The sequence below is a fragment of the Trichechus manatus genome, unplaced genomic scaffold (assembly GCF_000243295.1).
Source record: "Trichechus manatus latirostris isolate Lorelei unplaced genomic scaffold, TriManLat1.0 scaffold00057, whole genome shotgun sequence".
Taxonomy (NCBI): Eukaryota; Metazoa; Chordata; class Mammalia; order Sirenia; family Trichechidae; genus Trichechus; species Trichechus manatus.
The window spans coordinates 1,188,561-1,210,766 of record NW_004443993.1 but is presented as its reverse complement, the minus strand read 5'-3'; the positions used below and the strand labels follow the sequence as shown (position 1 = coordinate 1,210,766).

Genomic DNA, 22,206 nt, shown 5'->3' with positions numbered 1-22,206 from the left:
CACACACACACACACACACACACACACACACACACACACACACACACAGTCGCCTAAAACAGACACCGACACTCCTGGTGGACATGTCATCCATACTAGTTTTTGGCAGCCTCTCTGGTGCCATGTGCACCAGATCCTTCCACTTGTTCCTGGCCGTTGCCCTTCTGGGCTACCAGGACATCCAGCTACCCTGTACTGGCCTGGGGCTGCCGTAACAATTTACCACAGACTGGGTGGCTCCAAATGACAGAAATTGATTCTCTCACAGTTCTGGAAGCTAGGACTCCGAAATAAAGGTGTCAGCAGGTCCATGTTCCCTCTGAAGGCTCTAGGGGAGAAGTCTTTCTTGCCTCTTCCAGCTCCTGGTGGCCCTGTAACTTCAGTCTTTGTCTCCGTCTTCACATGGACATCTCCTCTGTGTCTCTGTGGGTCCTTTTCTGTGTCTTATCAGGATATTCTCATTAGATTTGGGGCCCACCCTAATGCAGTATGATCTCGTCTCCGTCCTTAACTAATTACTTCTGCAAAGACTCTCTTTCCAAATAAGAGCACATTCTGAGGTTCAGGTGGACATGAATTTTGGGAGTCACTATTCAACCCAGTACACCCATTGTGTCTGTAGCATCTGCCATCCCCCCGTGCTGGCCTTCTCTCCATCCCTCCTGCCTGCTGCGCTTCCTCCATGATCTTTTGGCCTGGATGCCTCCCCACATCTCAGCTCAAGTGCCACCTTCCCTGGATGCTGTCCCCGACCAGGACACACCTCCTTCCACACCCTCAGAGCACCGTCCATGCCCCTTTCTGGCATGTGACACATCATCACCGTGTTCGTGCGATGTTCCTCTGATTACTGTTCCCCTGTGGCCCCTGAGAGGGGAAGGGACTTTGTCCAGTTCTGCCGCTGCTGTCTCCTCGGCCCAGCTCAGTGCCAGGCTAACACTCAGCCCGGAAGTGGAGGCGAGCGGCTATATGTCCCTCTGGGTCCAGGCCCCACCCCCTCTCCTGAAGCCAGGCTCCCCGAGAAAGGATTCTCCCCTAGAGCCTCCAGAGGGAACATGGACCTGCTGGCACCTTAATTTCAGAATCCTGGCTTCCAGAACTGTGAGAGAATCAGTTTCTGTCCTTTGAAGCCACTTAGTCTGTGGTAATTTGCTACGGCAGCCCCAGGAACCCAGTACAGGGTGCCTGGACGGCCTGGTAGCCCAGAAGGGCAACAGCTAGGAACAACTGAAAGGATCTGGTGCACATGGCACCAGAGAGGGATAAAACGTGCAACTTAGTGATTATCATTGAAAAGTAATAAATAGGGGATTTTTTTTACTTAATGTTGTTAATGATCATGTCCTTGGACTCAGCAGTTTCACTTCTAGGAATCTATCTTAAAGCAAGTCAGATGTTAGTCATGGCATTGCTTAGAGTGGGGGTGTGTGTGTGGAAATGGAGACAACCTAAATGCCCAGGAACAGGGAAGTTTTAGGGCACATCATGCGATGATATAGTAAACAGTTGTTAAAATTATGTCATGGAGAAATGACAGGAGAAAGATCCATGATATAGTAAGCCGGAAAAATGAGTGACAGTGCAGTACGTAGGCTTCGAGTTTTGGCTAAAATGGTGTGTATGTGCATTAAGAAGATGGGGCGGGCCTGAAGCGGAAGCGTTGGCATCATGTCTGGATGGAGAGCTTGCAGGATTACAGTGTCTTTGTACAGTGACGATTGGTACAACTTTCTCTTTGAAGGACAGGCTTGGGTGGGGTACCCACCGGGGAGGCCGAGCTGACACAGCTTGGTGCCTGCCCCTGATTTCAGTGTCTGCCCGACAGCGGTGGAGGGCGGCCGTGTCCGTCAGTCCCAAGCAGGCCGAGCTGGAAGGATAGTAGATGCGGGGTGAGCCCCCTCCCCACCCAGCCTGCCCCCGCCGGGGTCCCCAGGGGTTTGCGTCGCGGCCTTCTCTTGTAAACCTCGGTGCTGGCTGTCCTATTTTATTACTATTGACCCTGAAGGCTATCGAGGAGGGTACGCTGGAGGAGATCGAAGAGGAGGTCCGGCAGAAGAAATCGTCACGGAAACGCAAGCGGGACAGCGACGCCGGCTCCTCCACGCCGACTACCAGCACCCGCAGCCGTGACAAGGATGACGAGAGCAAGAAGCAGAAGAAGCGCGGGCGGCCTCCTGCCGAGAAGCTCTCCCCCAACCCACCCAACCTCACCAAGAAGATGAAGAAGATCGTGGATGCCGTGATCAAGTACAAGGACAGGTAAGCAGAGGAGATGGGGTGGGCGGGAGACCGGGGCTCTGCGTCTGAGGAGGTGCCGCGCCTGTCAGGACACCCAGCCAGTGTGCTCTGCACGTGGCTCAGTGAGGACTTGTAGGAACCAGTGGCCTTCCGTGGCTGGAGCCTGTGAACCAGCGTGCAGTCATTCAAGCAGCGTTGCCTGAATCCTGTGTCCCAGGCCAAGAACAGGACAGGCAGTGCCTTGCCCTCATGGGTCTTAAACTCACACACCATCAGCTGTGATAAGAGAGAAGATGAAGCATGGCTGGGAGACAGGCACGAACACTGTTTCAGAGGCAGCCTTCTCACAGGGAGACATCTGAGAGGAGACCTGAGGAAGGGCAGGTCTTGGGAGAGAGTAGCCAGCAGAGAGCAGCAGGTGGAGAGGCCGCAAGAAGTCAGGTGGCTGGGTGGGTCCAAGCAACAACGCAGAGGTGAGGTGGAAGGAGGTGAAGTTCATGCAGTCATGGCTGCGTCAGGCAGGCAGGTAGACTGTGACAAGGCAGTTGGTATGGCCGTAGCAGAGAGCGCGAACAACTTTTCTTCTCTAGACCTCTCCTGCTCTCCCTGCCATCTTCCCCATGCTCAGCATGACTAGCAAGCCCACTTTTACCCTGGCCCCTCTCGGTCTGTCCGTTGTGGTCAGCTGCATGTGGAACGTGGAGACCAGATGCCTGTTCTCTGCTGGGCTCCACTCCAGATAGTGGGATCCCTGCCATCACAGACACATGGCAAATACAAGGCAGCACGGGCTTCAGCTGTGGCCACGGCCCAGTAGTGGGTCATGACGTACATTGTAGCAGGTCATGAGTACTGTTTAAATAAGAAAAAGCAAACGGTGGCTCTCCCTACCTCTCCACGAGGGCCTGTGTGCACTCCCCCCGTGCAGAGCAGTCATGTGGGATCATGAAGGCTGCGGGGACGGGGGTGTGATGCCTGCACCCGCGCAGGATGCAGCTCATTCTTCCACTGGTGGCTTATTTCGTTTTCTAGAACATAATGGCCAATGTGACTGTCCCCATACAGCTTGATTTTATAGTAACAGTTTGCTGCTTGTCGTGAAGCAAAAGTATGAGGAGAATTTTATCTATTGGAGGGAAAAGTATTTGGTCTGACCCCCAGTGCATTGTTTGGAAGGGATCTTGGGGGAAGGAAGCTTGGGGGATTCATGACAATTGTACTACCTAAGTTGAAGGATACAAACTACCCTTAAAACTGAATTTTTTATTATTAGAAAAGAAACCAATGATGATGCAGAAAAAGGTGTTCAGATTCAACTGCTGGATCTGAAAAAGTAGATAGTGTCAGTATTGAGAAAAAATATTGATTCTAATTTGCAAACTTTGAGGGAAGTTCCACAAAGAAACAAGTAACTGAAAGACTGACAATTATTTAAAATACGGTTTTATGAACTATGCCGAATCCAGTGAAAATGACAGACCCCAATTAATCTCTATTCTTGTTAGGAAAACATAAAATTATTAAAATGAAAAAGACACTTGAAATTCAGGAGCCCTGCTGGCACAGTAGTTCAAGCACTCAGCTGCTAACCAAAAGGTTGGCAGTTTGAACCCACCAGGTGCTCCATGAGAGAAAGATGTGGCAGTCTGCTCCCATAAAGGTTACAGCATTGGAAACCCTGGGGGACAGTTCTATTGTGTCCTATAGGGTCACTATGAGTCGGAATCAACTCGACAGCGGTCGGTCTTGAAATTCAGAGACAAATTGAATTTCGATAAACCATGCTGATCAATTGAATGTCCATATGGAAAAGATGAACCTTGGCCCTGTTTCACACCATACACATATATTAATTCAAAATGGATTGCAAATATAAACGTAATGTGAATGGTAAAGTTCTAAAAGAATGCATACGAGAGAATCTTCACGACCTTAGAGTAGGTGTGGATTTCTTCAGCAGTACACAAAAACCACTAACCATTAAAAAATAAAAAAGAACCGTTACCATTGAGTTGATTCCAACTCATGGCAAACCCAAGTGTGTCAGAGTAGAACTGTGCTCCAAAGGGTTTTCAATGGCTCATTTTTCAAAAGTAGATCGCCAGGCCTTTCTTCCAGTGCACCTCTTGGTTGATTCAGACCTCCAACCTTTTGGGTAGCAGCCAAACACTTTAACCATTTGTACCACCCAGAGGCTAGACCATAGAAGACTGATAAATTAGACTTCATTGAAATTAAGAACATTTGTTATTCAAACAACACCATCATTAAGATAGTGAAAACTCCTGCCACAGACTGAAAAGACAACCCAATTTAAAAATGGGCAAAAGGCATGAAACTCATAAAAGAGAATCTCCAGATGACCAATCAGCATGTGACAAGGTGCTCAGGGTCACTTTATCATCATTATAATCTCAGGGAAATGTGTGTTAAAACCAGAGTGAGACACCTCCCCATCCAGTCACCAGAATGGCTACGATTCCTTCAAGTGTCAGCAAGGATGTGGAGCAGTCAGCCCTCACACACTGCTTGTGGGAGTGTACACTCTTTGGCAATATCTTCTAAAGCTAAACGTACACATACCCTCTTGTCCAGCAGCTCCAATCCTAGTTACATACCCAAGAGAGCTGAGTGCATATGTCCACCGAAAGACATGTTCGAGAGTGTCCGTGGCGGCTTTGTTCATGGTAACCCCAGAATGTCCACCCACAGCGGAATGGGTAACTGGTGCCGTAGTCGTCCAGTAGAGTTCCAATAGCCATGAAGACAAACCATTACCGCCACATGGAATGATCTCTCAGATATTTTGTTGAGTCAAAGAATCCAGACACTGAAGAGTCCCTACTGTTATATGAAATTCAAAATCTGCCCCATAGTGATGATCGTTGGAAGAGAGGTTACCCGAGGTGGGGAGAATTGAAAGGGAAGGGGCATGAGGGAGTCTTCTGGGGTGCTGGAATGTTCTCTCTGTAGATCTGGGTGGTAGGTACTCAGGTGTGTACATAAAACATCAAGGTGTACATTTAACGTGTGTACTCTCCTATGTTATGTTGTACCTTGGTTTAAAAAAAAAGCTTGGGAACAGCGTGCTGAGCTGACTGATAAGGCCTTGAATATTCTCAAAGAAAACAGTATGTCAGGTGTCAGGGCATTTTCCTGGTCATTTTGTGGCTTACTGAAAAGCCTTGTGAGAATCTTATTTAGCTGTATATCATGTGGCTAAAAAAAATCACTCTTCCATCCTGTGTGACATTAGATGCTAAATCAGCCAGTAAATTAAAACTAGCTCTCAGAGTTAAGTGACTGCCTTGTTGCGACTGTTCTGTTGCGGAAGAGTTAGATTCTTACAGGGATTTTGAGGTCCGCTTGGATGAGAACAGCGATCTCGGAGTCCTGCGGCTACACTTGCAGCTCGTGTCAGATGCGTGTGCAGGACACCTCAGTGGAGGAGTTCATGTGTGGTTCAAACCCCTGCTGAAAATTTACTTATTTTTTTTAGTGTTTTGTTTTATTTTATTGTGCTTAAGGTGAAACTTTACAGAGCAAATTAGTTTCTCATTGAACAATTAATTCACAAGTTGTTTTGTGACATTGGTTGCCAACCCCGCAGTGTGTCAACACTCTCCCCTTCTTGACCCCGGGTTCCCTGTTTCCATCCGTCTAGTTCTCCTGTTCCTTCCTGCCTTCTCATCTTTGCTTTTGGGCCGGTGTGCCCATTTAGTTTCGTATACGTGATTGAACTATGAAGCACATTCCTCACGTGTGTTACTGTTCGCCCTGTTGACCTGTCTAATCTTTGGCTGAAGGGTGAACCTCGGAAGTGACTTCAGTGCTGAGTTAAAAGGGTGTCTGGGGCCATACTTTTAGGCCTGCTGAGAATTTGCATTTCTAACAAGTTCCCGTGAAGTTATACGTAAGAGTCGCCTGGGAATATTGTTAAAATGTAGATTCTGATTCAGTATATCTGGGATGGAAACGCAAATTCTCAGCAGGGAACTTGTTGGAAATGCCAATTCTCAGTAGGGATTCAAAGCCCTGCTTTAACTGTAGCCCCCCATCCCCCAGGAAGTTATCCATTAGACTGAGAACTGTAGGGGAATCACAAGTGGCAGAGCAGCGAGAACGATTATTAAAGGAAGCCTCCTAAGTGTGCCGTTGAGAAATGTTCTGTTGGCATTGGAGCAGGTCAGGCCGCTCACTGGAACCTGCTCAGGCTTGCTGGTGGTCTCAGGAAAGACTGAGCAGGGCACAGAAACTCAAGAAGACAGTCATGTTTTTCTAGGTGAAAAGCTACCTCGTTTGGCAAATACTTTCAAAGATGATGTTTGAGTACACAATTGACATATTTACCTGATAGTTTTTTATTCTTAACAAACTAAATTTGAAACTACGGGTGAAAACAACAACACGGTTTAACCTGCTGTAAGGTTAAACCATGCTCACTTTGCCAACAGTGCTGTGTGGCAAGACAGAGTACTGCCGACCAGGGAAGCTCACCCGAGCCCTGGTGGCCAGGGTTTTTATCGATCACGTAGACGTGATTGCTACCCATGTGGCTGACCTCAGTCTCTACTCTCTCCAGAGGTTGTCCCTGGCGTTTTGTGGTGCCCAGAGGCTGCTCTGAGTGTGTGTGTACTGGGGCACAGCTCCTGGGGGGCCACGGTCACGAGGCTTGGCGAGCTCTGTGATGCTGTGTGATCGGCGCTAACACGGGCAGCCCAGGTGTCAGCGACGGCCTCAGGAGCAGATGCCATGTGAGCAGGGCCTGAGGGGTCAGCAGGGACCACCAGGAGAAAAGCAGAGGGAGCAGGATGTGCCGGGGTCTGAAGGCGATGGACCTTGGGCATTGAGGAACAGAGGACAGGCGACGAGGGACTGAGAAGAGCTGCGCCCACAGAGCGCCCTGCAGGGGCCTGGGGCGCGGCTGGCCCAATGGGAGCTTTGCAGCAGCAGAGAGCGCCTTCACCTGGATGGTTTGAAATCTCAAACTCCATTGAGGAACCCCACTGGTCAACAGCCAAAGTCAAAACTAGAATTAAGAAATTAAGTTTAAAGAGGGAATTTTTACTTTAAAGTCTAAACGTGCAGAAATATTAGGCTTGGGTTGGGCTTGGGCCTTGTCACTGGGCTGTGTGTTCCGCCGGTTGGTGTCTTTGTCCCTTGATACTTTAGAGGCATCGGCAGCTGATGGCTGAGGCATTCAGTGCACCGGCTCCAAATCCCAAGTACAAGTGCGTGCCGCAGGGTTGGGAAGGTCTCGGAGAGGTGCGTCTACAGGAAGGTGCTGCCTTAGCAGGCAGGGCCGAGAGGACCACACAGTAGGAACTCCCAGGCCCCAGCCCCCCAGGCTTCCTGCCAGCTGCCAGCCTGCTCCGTTTAGCCACTGCCAGCGATACAGCCAGCTGGGCGCCACAGTACAGACGGTGTGTGCAATGATGGTGCCGTGTCCTGGACTTGACAGTGGTACGGAGGCCACGTGAGAGAATATCCTTGTTCTTAGGAGACGCTCGCTGACCTTTTTAAGACTGAAGAGGTGTAATTCTGCAGTTTACGCTGAGATAGTTCAGAAAAGTGATAACATGTACAAGCCTCGAAGGCTAATCCTCCCAGGGGGCCTCTCTGGCCCATCCCCCAGCCAGGAGGCAGCGACCATGTGGGTGCTTTTCTGGGCTTGAGTGTCCTGCAGATCTGGGCTCAACTCCCATGTCCTCCCACTGTGCGGCCTTAGGTAAGTCACTCACCCTCTCTGTGCCTCAGTTTCCAAGTCCCTACATGGGGTTGTGGAGAAGCCCAAATGAGCTTCCGTGGGCTGGGCACTTAACTCAGAGGGTACCTGGAATTGACTGTCAGGAGTGGAGCTGTGGAGGAGGGGACAAAGGGCCACGAGCCCAGGGAGTGAGCAGGTGCCTCAGCCAGGCCCGTGGTGGTGGCTTCCTCTGCCCGCTCACAAGCCTGACGCCTCCTTGTGTAGAATCCAGAAGCGGGGTTGCTCTTCAGAGTAGAAAGGTCATACCTCAGGGTGTGAGAGAATCCAGGACCATGAGACACAGCTACAACATTGTTTAGTATGAGGCATGTTGTCAGCTGAAGCATTCTACAGGAGCAGTCACCCCAGGTGGAGACAGTTTCTCCCTGCTCACTCCAAGCCTCTCAGCGCAGGTACTTGGGGGATGTGTTCTGAGGGAAAGGAGAAGGGGCAGGTGGGTCTGGGAGGCAGTTGCTGAGGGAGCAGGGAAGCCTCAGGGTTCTCCAGCCTTTAGTCTTAGGAAGGCCAAGCTAGGAGCAGGCGTGTGCTCCAGGAAGGACATGGCGGCCCTGCGCCTGTGGGCCCAGGTCTGTCAGCACTGTCTGCTTGGTGCCCAGCCTGGAACCTGGACTCCGGCCAGATGAGGTACACTGAGCTGGCCGCTGGGCCAACAGGGAACATCTTGAGAAGAGTGGTACCCTTTTGTGCATGAACCCTTGGCCAGCCTGTAGGGGTGCAGGTGGATGGGGGGCTCTGCTCCCACACGTCCACAGGCAGGGTTAGCTGGCCTGTGGCCAGGTGCCATGTCAAGGTTGTGCCTGTGGGAACTGTGCTGCAAGACCCTCCACCTGCCCCATTTGTGTGGCTGACTCTGTCCCTGGGCCTCACCCTCTGCTGCCCCAGGTGGGTGCCACAGTGGAGACAGATCCATGTGAAGAAAACGGAGCAGCTGGCTCGGGGATGTCGAATGGTCTTAAAATTGGAAGGAATGAAAACATAAAAGCTGAAGACAGTACAGGCCCAGATGCAGACGTCCCAACTTGGTGACCAGGTGGCACCCTCACCCTCCTGCCTCTTGGCCACTCGGGGTCAGGAGCAGCCTGTGTTGGTGTGTGGGGCCTTCCTCCAATGCCGGGTGCACCTCAGCAAGCCTGTGCTACTGAGACAATAAACGGGGAAGACAGGACGTCTAACGGGAGGTTCAGAAAGGCTGAAACAAAGGGGAGGGAAAAGGACTTTACAGTCAGAAATGGTTGAGTAAATAGGAAATCACAAATGTAGGTAAATTAAAGCCAAAGGCAGCAAGATAAAAGGATGAATTGATAAGATGCTAAACTTCTGAGATAAAACTGGTTAAAAATTAGGAGGAAGAAGTGAAAGCAGGAATGCAAACAGAAACCTGTCCAGCACTTTTCACAATAACCAAAAGGTAGAAACAACGGAAATATCCATTAGCGGATGATGGATAAACAAAATGTGGTCCATACATGCAATGGAATATTGCTCAGCCATAAAGAGAAATGGAGTCCTGATGCATGTCACAACGTGGGTGAACCTAGAAAACATGCTGAGTGAAATGAGTCCGTTACAAAAGGACAAATAGTGTATGATCCCACTCACATAAACTAAGCAAATATACAGAAACCAAAAATTAATAGTGTTACCAGGGATGGGAGGGAAGGAGAAAGGGGGAGTTTTTGCTTAGGGGGGGCAGTGAGTTTATGTTAATGGTGATGAAATGATTGGGAAAAGGATAGCGAGAATGGGCTCACAACTTGAAGAATGGAATCAATGTCGCTGAATTGTACATGTAGAAGTTGTTGAATTGGTGTACGTTTTACTATGTTCACCACAATAAGAATAAAATTAGCAGGAGAGGTGGAGCTGGGTCTGATGTTCCCTTCCCTCACCCAGCGAGTATTTGCTAAGTGCACCACGGGGGCACCATCTCCCAGCCGGACCGCTGCTCCCCCGAAGCCCTCATGCACATCCTTCCAGGTAGACCAGAGGACTCCCAGGGCCCCTCTGTCCTCCATGTCCAGATCCTGTACTTCCTGCCACATCAGAAGTAGCTTGAGGCATCCTCTGACTCAGAGCTGCCAAACACTTAACAGGAGCACTGACAGTGATAGATACGGAAAAGGAAGGGCACTTTTCGAGGCTGTGTTCATCCCCCAGAAAGTGGGCCTGCCCCCCGGACACCTACACCCACAGGCCTGACTCCACCCTCCCGGGCTTGCTTTTCACTCTCCCTCGTCCTGAGATATTCTTTGCGCTGTCGTGACTTTTGGTCAGAGGACTCTGTGCTTTGTCCTCAGCACCCACAGCAAATGTCAGTGCCTGGCGCACATCCATGGGGTGGTGGTGATGTGTGCCACACAGTCCCAGCCCCACAGGGTTCGGTCTGCTGGCAGGGGCCAATTCCACACAGCAGAGCAGCTCGCTGGATTATAATCTGGCCTCTGCCACTTGCCTTGTGACCCTGCGCCAGCCAAAAGCTCAGGGTCTCACCTTCAAGGCAAGGCTTTTCAACTAAGTGGTTTTCAAACTGAGTTACACAGGAGCATAAAGGTTTCTTAAAACTTAAATTTGGATCTCACTGTGAACTATATTAAACCCATGATAAGCACCCGGCTCCTGGATGTCGCATGGCCCAAACACTGGCTCATCAGAAATTGTCAGCGTTGTAACCCTGTGGCCCACAGACCCCAGAATAAAGCTTCTCGCCCCTCTGTCTTTGCTGGAAGAGTGTGCTGCGATCGCAGGGCAAGCGGCTTCCAGGTCATTTTCACTGGCGGCTACTCTGGTGGGAGTGGGTTTTTTCTCTGTCATGCAGCCGTGAGCCAGAACTCAGACAGGTTGGACTTCCAGGGTGGGTGCCCCGTAGGTCGGGGCTGCTGATAAATATCAGTGAGTAAACGGACCTGCCCCAGATTTTTTATTTTTCTAGTCTCAATAGCTTTGACTTTATAATGTCTCAAAAAATTGAACCTTGAAAATAATTTCATACTAATCAGGTACCTCTCTAATCTGTTTTATTTATGGGATATCTAGAGAGATCCTGTTCCAGGCAAAAGTTCTGCTGCTGAGACAGTTCACCACTGAGACCCTGGCTGGCTCAGTTCACCGACTTAGAGTCAAAAGAAAGAAGGGGTCATAGAAAGAGGGTCTGACCGGGACGCTGGGAGGGAGGACGAAGTGTGTGTGCGGGGAGTACTCCTCTGCTTAAATGACCAGGCAGATCAGGACAACTTCCATGCTCTGTGAGGCCTGTGGAACAATGAGGAGGGCACGGGCAGGTCTGCTTGGCAGGTGGGCTCTCTCTTGAGTAGCATCTGCACTGATTGCTGTATCTACCTGAGACTGAGCTTAGAATGGTGCTGTGATGGATTAGCAATGTCTACCACTGTCAGAGGATGAGAAAGCAAGGGTGCCAGGCAGTATGCTTCGATCCCTGATAGAGACCAGGGGTCAGCAAGCTACAGCCCTCAGGACCAAAGCTGGCCCCCACCTGTATATGTCCAGCCTGTGAATGAAGAATGGATTTTACATTTTTAAATGGTTGACAAAAAGAAAAGGAGAATACTTCATAACATGTAAAAATTGCAGAAAATTCACATGTCAGTGTTCACACGTAAAGTTTTATTGGAACACAGCAAAAGCGCACTCGTTTACCCGCTGTCTGTGATAGCTTTAGCACCACAACAGCAGAGTCTTAACACAGACCGGATGACCCACAAGCCTGAAGTCTTGACTTTGGCTCTTGACAGAAAATGCTGGCTGACCCCTGGTTTACAGCTGCAGATAAGAAGGGGTGAGAGAGATTGTGACTTCACCAAGGGGACCTGTGCCAGCGCCCTGACTGCCGTCTGTCTTCTGTGTGTCTCTAGCGAGCTCGCCTAGCGCTCGGTCTCGCTATCTGTTAAGGAAGGGACGTGGACCATCTCTTGAGTACTAACGGTCTGGGCTTCTGTTCTCCTGTCCCGGGTCTGTTGATCTCTTTGGATTCCTTCATTCCTACTCCTCCTTGTGTTGTAATTTGGTTTTAGACTTGAAGGGATGTGTCCATGGGGACTTCCTGGCTGCATACGGCAGGAACCAGTTCAGACCCCTTTGGGCACAAATGAGAGATGCTTTGCTTGGAGGCCACAGAGGAGTTGTTGCTGACCTGGAGGACTAGCTCTGGGTAGTTGCCGCTACAAGTATTTTCTGGAACAGGGTAGTATGTAAACAGTCACTTGGGGTGGGGGTGGGGGCAATAAGACCCTCCCCTAATTACAGCATGACCTTGTGTCTTAGTCATCTAGTGCTGCTGTAGTAGAAATACCACAAGTAGATGGCTTTAACAAACAAATTTATTCTGTTGCAGTTTAGGAGGCTAGAAGTCCGAATTCAGAGTGTCAGCTCCAGGGGAAGGCTTTCTTTCTCTGTCGGCTCTGGAGGAAGATCCTTGTCATTAATCTTGCCCTGGTCTAGGAGCTTCTCAGCGCAGGGACCCCAGGTCCAAAGGATGTGCTATTCTCCTGGCTCTTGTTTCTTGGTAGTATGTGGTCCCGATGTCTCTCTGCTTGCTTCTCTTTTATATCTCAAAAGAGATTGGCTTAAGACACAACCTAATCTTGTAGATTGTGTTCTGCTTCATTAACATAACTGCCCCTAATCCCACCTCATCAATGTCATAGAGATAGGATTTAACAATACACAGGAAAATCACATCAGATGACAAAATGGTGGACAATCACACAATACTGGAAATCGTGGCCTAGCCAAGTCGACAGACATTTTGGGAGGACATAATTCAATCCATGACACCTTGGAACCAGGCCTGAGCTCAGATGTCACTCCATGAGTGTGAGACTTCCATCCGGAGCTGCCTTCATGTCTTCCTTCCTTCAGCAGATGTCTGTTGAGCACCTAGTGTGTACCACGGGCCAGAGACCAAGCGGCCAGTAGAACAGCAGGGTCTCTGCCCTCGTGGCTCATGTTCTGGTTGGGGTCCAGGCAGGCGGCTGTGATATGACAGGATGACGGGCACCACAGTGGAGAAAAGCAAGTCAGGATAACCAGCCTCACATCTAAGGATGTAGAAGGGGAAACTAGCAAAGCTTCTGCAAGGAAAGGGAATATTTTTATAACCTTGGGGTAGATGGAGATTTCTCTAACAGGACAGGAAAAGCATTAAATATAAAAGAAAACATTGGTAATTTGGATTTACTTAGAAGTAAGATCCATTCATGAAAAGACACCAGGTGGAAGTATTTGCAGGAAACGTGCCCAACAGAGGCCTCCCTGGGGGAGAGCAGGGACTGCATGGAAGAGCATATCAGATGCCCAGCAAGGCCACAGAAAAGGTGCTCAGCATTGAGGAAATGCGAATTAAAGCCACAAGGACACAGGGTGTACCTACAGGAGTCCATTTATATCAAGTTCAAGCAGAGGCAGAGCTCAGCCAGGGGCCAGAGGTCAGTGTAGCAACTCCCTAAGGGGTACGTGTGAGGGTGGGACCATGGGAGATTCGAGGAGCCTCGTGTGCACCTCACAGAGCCGGACCCTGAAGACTTGTGCCTTCTGTGCTACATCTAAATAATTCTTTTTTATTGAGAGAGAGAAGGGAGAGTTGCGTCAGGGAGTGGGTAGTAAGTGGTCTTGGGGGCTCAGAGAACCCACTGAGGAGGTGACATTTGTGCTGAGGTGCGGGCGGGAGCCAGGGCCACCTGGGGAGCAGCAGCCACACAGACCCGAGGGGGTGTGAGGAGGCCAGTGGGGCCAGAGCGCAGGAGGGCCATGCCGTCATCGTCAGACTTTGGGTTTAGTCTGTGAAGCAGGAGGCTGTGGCGGGTCTGCCTCCAAGACAGAGATGTGATCAGAGGGAGGGAGGAAGATTGGGGGGCCACAGCAGCCCGGCAGGGAGCAAGCTACAAGGATTCTTTAATCCAGAGGATTTAAAATGACATCTTGGCATTTTGGCAATTAAAATATTATGCCAGGTGATTTCCTAGAGGTCCTTGCTGTCTGAGGGAGGGAATTTTAAAAGTCTGCCTGTGACCCTCACATACATCTCCAGTCCCATGCTGTCCTGTCTCCGAGCTTGTTGCCCAGAGAAGGATGTCAGGCTGGACCCAATGGGCCCTTTATTCCTCGAGGACATAATTGTCCCAAAGGTATGTGAGAGGGAGTCCTGTTGCTCCCTGCTGTTTGCTCGCTGAAGTAATTTCTTCTCAGCCCAATGGAGGAGAGGGTCTTATCATAAACTTTCAGCTCTGTTACAGGGAGCTGCCCTCAGGAGAGGGCCACGCGCACCCACTGTTGCTTCACTTCCCAGCCACCTGCCGCCATGCCCACGTGACCCCGGAGCGCCCGCCGGCAGCACACTCACCACATCTCCCGGGCAAGGCTTTTCACACAAGTGTCTGGACCCATTGGTGTGTTGTGGAGCGAATTTAGCAGGTCACAACTGGCATTTCTAAACAATGAAGTAGAATAGGAAATATCCGAGTAGGTTGCACTTGGTAAGGCAGACTGTTGCGTCAGGAAACCAGTCTTTCCGGTACCTTTCCTGTGCGTGTGTGTCCTGGTCAAACGTCGTTTTTGCTGTGTAGCATGGGCAGGGGCGTAGAGCACTGTTGTTGACATGAGAAGGAAGGGGCTCTTTGCCCCTCCTTGCTTGGAAAATTCCATAGAGAGGACAGCAAGGTTGAGGAGGGGGTCTCCCGTGGATCGGGGTCTGCCTGGGCTTTAGGGCCGTGATTGGCAGAAGGCCCCTTTCCCATCCTCCTAGTCTGCTTATCCGAGGGAGTAGCAAGCATGCTTTGCTGTGTGTTCTCACTTTCTAGGAGTCCCGGGTGATAGAAAGGGTTAACACACTTGGCTGTTAATGAAAAGGTTGGTGGTTCTAGTCCACCTAGAGGCACCTTGGAAGAAAGCCCTGGTGATCTACTTGTGAAAAATCAGCTACTGAAAACTCAGTGGAGCACAGTCCTTCTCTGGCACACGTGGGGTCTCCATGAGTCGGTATCAGCTGGACTGTAACTGGTTTTTCTTATCTTCCAAGCTGATGCAAATAAACTCCAGTTACCTGTGGGAGTCCAGGACCTGCAGGGGCTTGGGGATCCAGCCAGCACAGTGGATGGGGTGCGATGACTTAGAGACTGCACGTCCTCGCCGGCATCCGCAGATACTGTCCCTGATTTACAGCCTGAACGGAAGTCTCAGAAGTTGGAAACCCAAGGCAGGCTGTGTTGGGCGGGGCGTGGTGAGCTTCTCGCCTCAATTCCCTCGTCGGAACAAAGGGAATAACGTTAGTACCTGCTTCTGAGTTTAGTGAGAAAATGTGTGCAGAGTGTTTGGCTCAATACCGACCCAGAGCAAGGATTGAATGGTGGCTCTTGTCAAGGGCAAGTGAGGTGTGTGGCAGGACTCCAACCCTGTGTGTGTGGGTGTCCCCTTAGACAGCTCTGCAACTCAAAGGCTCCTGTGGGGAGAAAGGGTTGTAGATCTCGTGATGCCCAGGAATACCAGCTGAGAAAAGGCCCCGGGTCCCAGCTGTGTGCAGCCTTCAGGGCAGCAGTCAGGCAGATCTGCTCCTTACTGGCATTGTGAAATTGGGGCCATCCGTGACAAAACCCCATCCATGACAAAACCCAAAAGCCGTCTTGTTGCCCCTGCTGCCTTCCAGAAGAGTAAATGAAAAACAGAAAGTAGCTACATCCGTGACCCTCGGACTGATGGTGGAAACGCGGGATGGGGCGGACGGAATGCTCGGTCCTTTGAGAATTTGCTTGAAAAGAAAATAAGGTGAAAAACCGGTGCTGGTGAGGAGGCCAGAGTTGCCAGGACCCAAAGGGGCTCAGCTCGGTGACGGCACAAGCCTCCCCAAGGGTCTGGCAGCAGCACCTCACTGTGCCAAGACAGAATTGACTGACCGAGACATGAGGCTCCACTTCTGTTTATGGTACAAAGAAGAGGCATGAGTGTCTCCTAAGGAGCTGGAAGTACGCTGTGTTCAGCCACTTTGCGCCACCGTCCGTCTCCAGGGTCTGAAGCCAGGATATAGTAGCATTGCCCAACTTCAGAGCAGCTGGAAGGAGTGGGCAGCGTGCCAGACGTTCTGGCAGCGGGACTGGATGAAAGCCCATCCGGAGTGTGGGAGCTAGGGCGGGGCGGGGCGGGGTGGAGAGGATCACGATCAGTCACCTGCTCCCTGGATGGTCACCCTCACCAGACCAAGCAGAACCTGCCTGTGGAATGCCAGCCTCGAGACAGAATCCCAGCTCTTGAGGTGACAGAGCAGGAGGGGAAGCTGCTGATGAGATGCGTTTTCTCAGCTCATCCACGCTGGCGTCTTTCAGTTCTTGAACTGCTCTGCTCACTTCTCCTCAGGGCCTTTCCCCCAGCTGTCCCCAGCAGAGCCACCACCTGGTGACTGGATGGATGCACTTTCCCACAGACCAGGAGGAGCACAAGGCACCATTGCAGTCCTGGGTGCCAGCATGGCTTCTTTACTCCTGGGTAGAAAACAACCTCAGTGGAAAGAGCTGGAAAACAGCTTTTGTCCTCCTTTAGGGTTTTTGCCAAATCCCCTGAAGCTCACTGGCTCCCAGTGCCGCCCGTAGCGTGTGTGTGAGAGCTGCACGGACTGCAGACGTGAACACACAAATCACCGCCCTTCCACCTTGTGCCAAGTGTCTCTTGGTGGCAGATTCAGAGGGCTTTGCAGCGTGGGGAAGGGAGGCTGAATGGTGGCCCAGGGTCAGCCACAGAGCTGCAATTCACACCAGCTTCCCGGGCCCAGCGGCCCTGGTCTTGCCCACTGTGCGTGGTGGCCTCTCGGGAATGTTTCGGAAGTCACAGGACAGCGTGTACCTGGGAACTTTCTCCTGTGTCCACTCTAAACTTCTCACCCTCTCTGCCCTCAAATGCCGGGGCTCCCCGGGAGCTGCTGGCAGGGTCGGGGCCCCCAGGGCAGCAGGCCCCTGGGTGACGCTGGCTGTGTCCCCTCTGCAGTAGCAGTGGACGTCAGCTTAGCGAGGTGTTCATCCAGCTGCCCTCACGCAAGGAGCTGCCCGAGTACTATGAGCTCATCCGCAAGCCCGTGGACTTTAAGAAGATAAAGGTAACACCCCAGCGGCTCTCACACCACACGCCCTGTGTCAGCGTCTTGGGGGAAATCTGTCCCAGGTGCTTCTTGGCACCTTCATCCGAGAGTGGCTGGGATGTGTGGGAACACGTCAAGCCAGGAGACTGGTCACTGGCTCCTCTGGCCTTGAGGGCCCTGGTGGCCTGTCTTGTGGGGAGGGCTGGCCAGGGTGTATGGGGGCAGCAGGTGCTCAGGACTCTAGAGGTTACCCGTGGCCCCGACCTCAGTCGTGTGGCTCAGCCACGACCCCCTTGTGTGCACAGTGGAGGGCGGGCAGGTGAGGTGGAAGCCCCAAGGTCAGGCCTGTTCTTCCTTCCCCACAGGAGCGCATTCGCAACCACAAATACCGCAGCCTCAATGACCTGGAGAAGGACGTCATGCTGCTGTGCCAGAACGCGCAGACCTTCAACCTGGAGGGCTCGCTGGTGAGGGCGCCGTCCATGCTCGGGGGGTGTCCCCCACTCTCGCCTTTGCCCCCCTCACAGCCTGGGCTCCAAACCAACATGTCCCTGGTCTCTTTTGGATTGAGTGGGTTAAAATAAAATTCCCAGCAACTTGGAATGTTTTACTGATTACAAAAGTAGTGCGTGTTCATAATGAAAAGAGGCAGAAAAGAAAGACAAGCAAAACAGAGAAAATAAACTCAGTATCCATTCACCCGATGGCCCCGTGAGCGATGCCGTGTAGGTGTTGGAATTATAAGTTCACCAGAGGCACTCTCAAAAAGAAGAGCCTGTGGGTCTTTCCTGTGATGAAGTTAAACCCCCTCCCACCCTCAGCTCAGCAGACTACGGTCAGGATGGTATTCCTGACAAGGGGCTTTTACGGTCACTTAAGTTTGGGGAAGATGCTGGGTTGAACAGGGACGCAGTGACCACTGACCCTCGAAGGGCCTGTGAATACTGAAGTTCCCTGTGACTCTTCAAGGGGGGAGGAACCTGCGCCATCTCTAAACTCGCGTACTTGGCCTTGAAACCTTTTCCTGGCAGCATTTCGTAAGCCTGTTGCTCTTGGGGCACCGACTGCCTGTGTCCCTCCGCCCTGTGGGGCTGAAGCCCAAGCCCGCCGTCACACAGCTGTCACAGGCCAGATGTGGGGCTGGGTGAGCGGACAGCCCTCCAATCAGGCCCCAGCCACTCAAGCCCACGTGTCTCCCACCCAGATCTATGAAGACTCCATTGTCCTGCAGTCGGTCTTCACCAGCGTGAGGCAGAAAATTGAGAAGGAGGATGACAGTGAAGGCGAGGAGAGCGAGGAGGAGGAGGAGGGCGAGGAGGAAGGCTCAGAGTCTGAGTGTGAGTCCTGTGGGAGGGAGGTGGGACATCAGGGAACTGTCCGTAGTGTGGTTAGGATATTGGGGTCCTGACTCAGGAGGTGCTGTGCTCTTCAAAGCTCACATCTTATTTCTCCTCTTTCCCCCCTCTCGTGCCCACCCCAGCCCGCTCAGTCAAAGTGAAGATCAAGCTCGGCCGGAAGGAGAAGGCGCAGGATCGGTTAAAGGGGAGCCGCCGGCGGCCGAGCCGCGGGTCCCGGGCCAAGCCGGTTGTGAGCGACGATGACAGTGAGGAGGAGCAGGAGGAGGTGAGGGCCGGGCCCCGCAGGTGGGAGGAGCCCCTTGGGGCTGGTGGGGGTGGGGTCGCTGGTGATCAATCCCCACGTCACTGCGTCCCAGGGCCTGATGCAGCACCCCATGAGGGGAGACACTCTAGCACCCTGCTCTGCAGATGGGAGACTGAGCGTAGAGTCATGTGGCCTGCCCTAGTCACACGGCCGGTACCCGCAGAGCCACCACTCAGGCCCAGGCCTGTGCGACTAAGCCAGTGCTCCTGACACCTGAGGCAGACCTGCCCAGCACCCCAGGGGCTTCCATGCCGAGGCAGGATGGAACCAGGTGTCTGCTGAGGGCAGTGGGAGGGGAGGGCACCGGGATTAGAGATGCCACCAGACACTCCTCGCCCTGCGTGACACACGTGGTGTGCCTGTGGCTGTTCCTGCTGCTGCTCTGGCTGGTCCAAGAGGATTTCAGCACGACACTAGTGGCTTTACAAAAAAAAAAACGAAAGTCGTAGGATCCTCGGTAATGAAAACATGGAGCAGATACTGTGCGCGAGGCCGATAGTGGTGCCGCTGGGATGTGCTGGCAGCCCCTGAGGCGGCTGCGGTCCGCTTGAGCACATGCAGAAAGTTCAAGCCTGCGGTGGGCATTTTGGGGGGGCGCAGGGAGCAGCTTCACTTGCTGGGTGTAACTGAGCTGGATATAGGCATGGAGACTGCAGAGTTTCCTGGGACGTGACGTGAGGCCCCAGCAGCCGGGGGGCAGGGGCACATGTCAGACGATGCCCAGGTACCCTCACCCTGTTTCTAGCCCTGACACCTGGCTCTCCCCAGCTTTGGAACCCGGGCAGGTCACTTCTCTTTTTGAGCCTCAGTTTCCTCTTCTGCAAAGCAGGGGGGTCGTGTGGATTCCTGGTGGGTACTGCAGCACGGGGCCTGCCTCCCAGCACAGCGTGCCCCATTTGCTGTTTTGTCCTTGGGATTTTTTTTTTGTAGCCATTTGCAATAGTAACAAAAAATCCAGTGTCTCCCTGGGGGCGGGGTGGGTGATGCCACAGGCTGTCTTCAGTTCTGTTCTCCTGCCTGCTCCAACTGCATCACCATCTTCGTGTAATTACAGTGAAACCTGTGAGAGCTGGAACTCGACGGGACTGCCTTATTTTTCTGGGTCTCCTAAGTTTTCCACCTTTGATGGGGTGCAGTCTTACCAGTTTTCTATCGCTCTCCATTAGTGGAAAATATTTGCGTTTTCCTTCTCTGACAGGTTTCCACCTTACACAGGTTCTGGCTTTCGCAGGTTTTGCTGTATTTGCAGTGCCTAAAATTCTGGTCGTGACTGTTTCATTTAGCTTTTTACCTGTTACTCATCCAGACCAGGGGTCATGACACTCGAGTGTCTGAAGGTGAGGCAGGTAATGTTAAAAAAAAAAATTAAGTGCCTCAGAATAAATCTAGCAAAAGATGCCCGTGACCTTCGTGAGGACTTTAAAGAAGTCCTGAGTGTGTGGCAGGGTGGCCCAGGTGTCTGGAGAGGAGGATCAGGCCTGTGACAGTGTCTTTCCTGCCCAGTCTGAATCCAGCAGAGTGTTTTGTGGCCCTTGACAAGCTCTTTACAGTTTCTTTAGAAGAGGTAACCAACATGGTTTTGAAGCAAGGCCAGGCTGCCGGCCATGGGTCAGAGCACTAGGAAAGACAGACAGCAGCAGGATGCAGCAGGGAGGGCCCAGCCTGCCTCCCAGATCCTGAGAAAGAACCGGGTGGGCACAGGGGCCAGTCGCTCTGCAGAAAAAGGAAATTGGGTCGTGGTTGTGACAGCAGGGCCTGAAGCCAAAGACTCGCCCTTCCCTGCCACTCGTTCACCTGGAGAAAGAGGTTTTCTGGCCTGCATCAGGTGTTTCATGGCACACACATATTTGAAGCCTAGCCAGGTCCCAGTCGAGAGTGCCCTGTAATGCAGGTGGTCGTGATGGACAGGCCCACTCACCGCTCTCTCCTCCTTCCCCCTCCAGGACCGCTCAGGAAGTGGCAGCGAGGAAGACTGAGTGCCGACATTCCACAGTCTCAACCACGAGCCCCTCGTTCCAGATAGCAGTAACGGGTAGCAGCAGATGTAGTTTCCGACGTGGGGTAAAACTGTATAAACAGAAATCTTCCATATTTATACAGCAGAGAAGATGTAGGACCGTTTGTGTCTGACCCTGTCCTGGCATCAGTAGCGTTTGTAACAGCATTAACTGTTTTAAAAGAAAAAAGAAAAAAAAAAAAAAGAATTATGAATTGGGGAACACACGATACCTGTTTTTCGTTTCCTTTCTTGGCAGTGCTGTTGCAGCCGCAGTTTGGAATCACTGTAGTGTAAGCCGTGGATGCATGCGTGTAGCCGTCCACTCCTCGTACTGTATTTTATTGGACAGGTCAGGCTCGCCGCGGCCCGGGGCGTGCAGGCCCTGCGGGGTGTGTCAGTGTCACTGGATGTCATACAGTAATAAATTAAAGCGACAACAAACTCACAGCCGTGCCTCTGGTGGACTTCTTCCTGGCTTCCTGGGCTCCTGGCGCGGTGGTGACTGCCACCTGGAGGCCTGTGTGGGGCTGCACTGCGTCCAGGTCCCCGTCTTCCTCCTTCCGTTGCCAGAACCGTTGAGGCCTCTTTCACAGAGGAGGACGCTGAGGCCCAGGCAAAGGAAAAGGACTTTGCCAGGCTCTTGGCCCTACTGTGTGCCATTGTAGTTCTTCATTATTTGTTCAGCCACAGGGAGCAAGCAGCTCAGTCCCTTCCCCCTGGGAGCCTGCAGACGGGGCAGGGGTTAGGGGCGACCATCACAACCAGGCAGGCACCACACAGGTCAGTGCTGTAAATCAGGAAACACGGGGCATTGTGGGGAGCCCACGTGGTCAGGGGGTGCTTCCTAGTCCAGAACTTACTCTTTTTTTAATAAATTTTGTCTTTTCATTGAGATTTTGATTAGTCATCATCATACCAAAAAAAAAACCAAACCCATTGCCGAGTCAGTTCCCACTCACAGTGACCCTATATATTCCAACTCATAGCAACCCAAGCCTTTAATTCTTTAAACAGTTTCCTTTAGTTCTTTGAACATGTTTATTTAAGAATATTTTATTGTGTTTTTGGTGAAAGTGTACACAGCAAATTAGGTTCCCATTTGAAAATTTCTGTACAAGTTGTTCAGTGGCATTAGTTACGTTTTTTACAACATTAACAACATTCTCTTTAATTGCGTTCTGTTTGTTCTGTTTCTAGTGCTGTAGTTTCCTTGCAACTCTTTGAACCTATTTATAATGGTTACTTTGAAGTCTTTATGTAAACCCAATGTCTGGATACCCTCACAGATTCTGGTTTGTTTTTTTTTTTTCCTGAGTATGGGCCACACTTTCCTGTTTCTTTCGTCTCTAGCAATTTTTTGTTATTGAAAAATGGACACATTTTTGTAGCAACTCTGAATTCTGGTTCCCCTACAGGGAGGTGTTTTTGTCTGTTTATGTACTAATTGCCTGGACTGTGTAGGGTGTG

General features: G+C 51.5%; 1 protein-coding gene across 4 annotated transcripts in view; it reads left to right on the top strand.

The window, feature by feature from the left end:
• The window catches only part of SMARCA4 (SWI/SNF related, matrix associated, actin dependent regulator of chromatin, subfamily a, member 4), an 88,145-nt gene extending 66,965 nt beyond the window's left edge, over positions 1 to 21,180 (top strand). For 2 of the 4 annotated variants that reach the window (XM_004378330.2, XM_004378329.2), the window contains 6 exons: positions 2,006 to 2,259; positions 16,988 to 17,096; positions 17,444 to 17,545; positions 18,283 to 18,415; positions 18,559 to 18,701; positions 20,684 to 21,180. In XM_004378330.2, coding sequence (XP_004378387.1) covers positions 2,006 to 2,259; positions 16,988 to 17,096; positions 17,444 to 17,545; positions 18,283 to 18,415; positions 18,559 to 18,701; positions 20,684 to 20,716 — 774 coding nt within the window. In that variant the 3' untranslated portion in view covers positions 20,717 to 21,180. Of the gene's footprint in view, positions 1 to 1,996; positions 2,260 to 16,987; positions 17,097 to 17,443; positions 17,546 to 18,282; positions 18,416 to 18,558; positions 18,702 to 20,683 lie in introns of all 4 variants that reach the window. The other 2 variants (XM_012556130.2, XM_023733188.1) reach the window with 2 other exon arrangements.
• The last annotated feature ends 1,026 nt before the right edge of the window (positions 21,181 to 22,206 follow it).